Genomic DNA, 5000 nt, shown 5'->3' with positions numbered 1-5000 from the left:
CCTTATCTCACTGTTTTATCACACTATCTCACTATATTTCACACACTATCACACTACCCTTCACACTGCTTTATCCTTCGCATTTCATTATTATTTTCCCATCTCACTATCCGTCACAACTCACCATCCCACAGTTCACTATCATTTCTCACACCTCACTATCTCCCACAGCCTCACTATCTTCCACATCTCACCATCTTTATCTCACTATCCTTCACACCTCACCATCCCACATTTCACCATCATTTCTCACATCTCACTATCTCCCACAGCCTCACTATCTTCCACATCTCACCATCTTTATCTCACTATCTTTCACGCCATTATCGTTAAGGTCTCACTATCTCAACACATCATCATCATCTTATCTTTCAAACCTCACTATCTCTTAACAATCTCACAATCCTCCACTTTTCACCATCTGTATCTCACCATTCTTCACCATCCTAAACCTCACTATCATTTCTCACATCTCACTATCTCCCACAGCCTCACAATCTTCCACATGTCACCATCTTTATCTCACTATCTTTCACACCAATATCTTTAAGGTCTCACTATCTCAACACATCATCATCATCTTATCTTTCAAACCTCACTATCTCTTAACAATCTCACAATCCCATTCTTCACCATCCTAAACCTCAGTATCATTTCTCACATCTCACTATCTCCCACAGCCTCACTATCTTCCACATGTCACCATCTTTATCTCACTATTTTCCACATTTCACTATCTTTCACACCATTATCTTTAAGGTCTCACTATCTCAACACATCATCATCTTATCTTTCATACCTCACTATCTCTTACAACCTCACAATCCTTCACCATTTTTCACCATCCTAAACCTCACCATCATTTCTCACTCCCCCACAGACCATGGCGCGTTCAAGAGCAGACACCAGAACTGAAACCATCGCACCTGACAACACCATCACCACCACCACCACCACCATGGAATTCACCACCATCGACACGCAGGATTCACCACCACCACCACCAGAAGCACCACCACCACCGCTTGACACCACCAATACCAAGCTCATCTACAGCACGGAGGAGTCACCACCGTGGGGCCATTGCATACTCCTGGCTTTCCAACACTATCTGGCTTTCATCGGGGGGACCATAGCCACGCCCCTCCTGGTAGTGTCCTATATGTGTATGGAGCCCAGTGATACCAGTCGAGGGGATATTGTCTCAACCATAATCTTTGTCTCCGGGTTGATCACAATTCTCCAGACGACCTTTGGGATTAGGTGAGTGAAGTTTTGGTTTGGTGTGGATATGCTCGTGTCATATTTTCAAAGGCAGTAGAAGAGATTAACCGTGTCCAGCATCATCTTTGTCTCCGGGTTGATCACAATTCTCCAGACGACCTTTGGGATTAGGTGAGTGAGTTTTGGTTTGGTGTGGATATGCTCGTGTCATATTTTCAAAGGCAGTAGAGGAGATTAACCGTGTCCAGCATCATCTTTGTCTCCGGGTTGATCACAATTCTCCAGACGACCTTTGGGATTAGGTGAGTGAAGTTTTGGTTTGGTGTGGATATGCTCGTGTCATATTTTCAAAGGCAGTAGAAGAGATTAACCGTGTCCAGCATCATCTTTGTCCTCGGGTTGATCATAATTATCCAGACGACCTTTGGGATTAGGTGAGTGAAGTTTTGGTTTGGTGTGGATATGCTCGTGTCATATTTTCAAAGGCAGTAGAAGAGATTAACCGTGTCCAGCATCATCTTTGTCCCCGGGTTGATCACAATTCTCCAGACGACCTTTGGGATTAGGTGAGTGAGTTTTGGTTTGGTGTGGATATGCTCGTGTCATATTTTCAAAGGCAGTAGAGGAGATTAACCGTGTCCAGCATCATCTTTGTCCCCGGGTTGATCATAATTATCCAGACGACCTTTGGGATTAGGTGAGTGAGGTTTGGTGTTGGTGTGGATATGCTCGTGTCATATTTTCAAAGGCAGTAGAGGAGATTAACCGTCTCCACCATAATCTTTGTCTCCGGGTTGATCATAATTATCCAGACGACATTTGGGATTAGGTGAGTGAAGTTTTGGTTTGGTGTGGATATGCTCGTGTCATATTTTCAAAGGCAGTAGAGGAGATTAACCGTGTCCAGCATCATCTTTGTCCCCGGGTTGATCACAATTCTCCAGACGACCTTTGGGATTAGGTGAGTGAAGTTTTGGTTTGGTGTAGATAAGCTTGTGTCATATATCGGTATTTTTAGACTCTTCCCCTTCTCGCACAATTTCCAAACGCCAAAGAGGAGTTAATCGTGTCCTGCATCATTTTCGTCTCCGGGTTGATTATTATTCTCCTGACGACCTTTGGGATTAGGTGAGTGAGTTTTGGTTTGGTGTGGATAAGCTTGTGTCATAGGCTGTTTTGGTAGTTTTAAAGACTCTTCCGCCTTCCACATAATTTCCAAAGGCCGAAGAGGAGTTAATTCGTCTCGGGGTTGATCACAATTCCCCAGACGACCTTTGGGATTCGGTAAGTTAGGTTTGGTGTGAATAAGCTTGCATGTCATGGTTAAACGTTTCCACCTCTCACATCATTTCCAAAGGCCAAAAAGGAGGTTAGTTAGGTTTTCATGCGGGTTTTTTCACGTTCATGGTACAGAGGAAGGGTCACACTACCACCAGGGTCAATAAACTACCCCTGGAAATGCCAAAAATGCCTATATATACGAAAGCCTTTTCTAATGTGTCTGCTTGGGCGCCGAAATGTTTAAAAATACGACAGTTCCTCCTTTGGGATTAGGTATAGGTCAGGTGTGGCTTGGATATATCCGTGATTCTTTGTTTCTTAGGTCTTCCTTCAGTATTAGGTAGGTTAGGTTAGATTATGCTTGTATGTCTTGGGTCTGCGCCATAGTTTTCCCTTGGCATTAGGTAGGTAAGGAGTGGTATATATAAACTTCTGTTCCTTTATTTTGCTTTGTAGTTCCCCATCCAGCATCAGACAGGTTAGGTTAGATTATGCTTGTATGTCTTGGGTCTGCTTCATAGTTTTCCCTTGGCATTAGGTAGGTAAGGAGTGGTATATATAAACTTCTATTCCTTAATTTGCTTTGTAGTTCCCCATTCAGCATCAGACAGGTTAGGTTAGATTATGCTTGTATGTCTTGGGTCTGCGCCATAGTTTTCCCTTGGCATCAGGTAGGTAAGGAGTGGTATATATAAACTTCTATTTCTTTATTTTGCTTTGTAGTTCCCCATCCAGCATCAGGTAGGTTAGGTTAGATTATGCTTGTATGTCTTGGGTCTGCTTCATAGTTTTCCCTTGGCATTAGGTAGGTAAGGAGTGGTATATATAAACTTCTATTCCTTTATTTTGCTTTGTAGTTCCCCATTCAGCAACAGGTAGGTGAGGTTAAGCAGCGTCTCAATCTTTGTTTCTTAGGTCTTCCTTCAGTATTAGGTAGGTTAGGTTAGATTATGCTTGTATGTCTTGGGTCTGCGTCATAGTTTTCCCTTGGCATTAAGTCGGTGAGGAGTGGTATATATAAACTTCTATTTCTTTATTTTGCTTTGTAGTTCCCCATTCAGCATCAGACAGGTTAGGTTAAGCTACAGATAGGTAAACCAGGTTGCCGCAGCCCCTCAACAATTTTTTTCATTTATTTCACACCGACTGTTCTTTCGCAGCTTTTTACGCGGGCAACCTGCTGTCCTTGGGGAGGCAAACTCGGCTGTATTCATCCGCCAGACTCAGGAACCTTGGCAAATTATCGTACTCAAAACATTACGATTATCAGTTCCAGGGCTCGAAACTTTCCTGCCCACACAGATAACGAAATTCCAGTTAAAGTTATCGTTAAAATCATTAGTCATTGGTGTCTGTTTGCGATAGCTCTACGTCAGAAACCGGAAAATAAGATGTGCTGAGTGGCTGAGTACGATAATTTGGTAACGCTGGCTTCGTGCAACGTTGCCAAATTATCGTACTCAAAGCCACGTATTTACCGGTTTTTGACGCCTAACTATTGCCGAGAAACATCAGGAATTAACTATTTTAAAGATAAATATAAATGAATCTCGTTATTGGGGACCAGGAGCCAGTTTTGGGGTCGGAAGTTGGTAAATATAAGACGCTGAGTACGATAAACTAGCAACGTTGGCTTCGTGGTGCAGTGGTTAGCACACTCGGCTCACAACCAAGAGGGCCCGAGTTCGATTCCCGGGCGCAGTGGAAAAATTTAGCGGCTTTTTAATCGGGGGTTGTGTCCCGTCTCCTGGGGTCTGTTCCCTTCTATAATTCCTTCCCCTTCTGTCTCTCTCCGGCATATGACCACAGATGTTGCGCCGACCAAACGAAACTTTCCAAAACTTGATTCTACCTGATTTCATTTTCTTTCGCTTCTTTTTTTCTCTTTTACAAGCGTTCATTTATTCATGTTCTCCCGGGGATGATAATATAGGAAAGTACAATAGAAACACGTACCTCCAGAGCACGATCCGCTTAATTCAATCAGCCTGTGCGAGGAGGAGCATTATAATCTAAGTAAGAGGATCAGAGTGGAAGGAGGCTACGTGTGTGTGTGTGTGTATGTGTGTGTGTGTGTGTGTGTGTGTGTGTGTGTGTGTGTGTGTGTGTGTTTACAGGAAAGGAGACAGCACAAGGGCACAAAACAAGGAAAAAATATTAAAAAAAAGCCCGCTACTCGCTGTTCCTGTAAATAATCAGAAGAGATGACCGAAAGAACAGTCAATTACGTGAGAAGAAGAGGTGTGTGTGTGTGTGCGTGTGTGTGTGTGTGCGTGTGTGTGTGTGTGTGTGTGTATTTACAGCAAAGGAGACAGCACAAGGGCACAAAACAACGAAAAAATATAAAAAAAAGCCCGCTACTCGCTGTTCCTGTAAATAATCAGAAGAGGTGACCGAAAGAGCAGTCAGTTACGTGAGAAGAAGAGGTGTGTGTGTGTGTGTGTGTGTGTGTGTGTGTGTGTGTGTGTGTGTGTGTGTACCTCCACGAGTGTTAT

At 43.3% G+C, this 5000-nt stretch overlaps 1 protein-coding gene and 2 long non-coding RNA genes across 4 annotated transcripts in view; all 3 read left to right on the top strand.

Moving 5' to 3' along the window:
- The window catches only part of LOC126996916 (solute carrier family 23 member 1-like), a 26459-nt gene that overhangs the window by 4481 nt on the left and 16978 nt on the right, over positions 1-5000 (top strand). The window contains exon 2 of the mRNA XM_050857853.1: positions 881-1263. Within this exon, the coding sequence (XP_050713810.1) occupies positions 884-1263 (380 nt within the window). The 5' untranslated portion in view covers positions 881-883. The remainder of the gene's footprint in view (positions 1-880; positions 1264-5000) is intronic.
- On the top strand, positions 1400-2344 carry LOC126996918 (uncharacterized). Its single transcript, XR_007751748.1, has 3 exons — positions 1400-1526; positions 1791-1921; positions 2186-2344. It is a non-coding gene; the product is annotated as an uncharacterized LOC126996918 (long non-coding RNA).
- LOC126996917 (uncharacterized) overlaps positions 2362-5000 on the top strand; it is a 3447-nt gene continuing 808 nt past the window's right edge. Inside the window, exons 1-2 of one of the 2 annotated variants that reach the window (XR_007751747.1) lie at positions 2362-2913; positions 3181-5000. The exon at positions 3181-5000 is cut by the window's right edge and continues 808 nt beyond it. This is a non-coding gene — a long non-coding RNA (uncharacterized LOC126996917). Of the gene's footprint in view, positions 3048-3180 lie in introns of both variants that reach the window. The other variant, XR_007751745.1, reaches the window with a different exon arrangement.

The sequence above is a fragment of the Eriocheir sinensis genome, chromosome 11 (assembly GCF_024679095.1).
Source record: "Eriocheir sinensis breed Jianghai 21 chromosome 11, ASM2467909v1, whole genome shotgun sequence".
Lineage (NCBI taxonomy): Eukaryota > Metazoa > Arthropoda > Malacostraca > Decapoda > Varunidae > Eriocheir > Eriocheir sinensis.
Note: the sequence above shows the minus strand (reverse complement) of the source record. Positions and strands in the feature narration are given on the sequence as shown.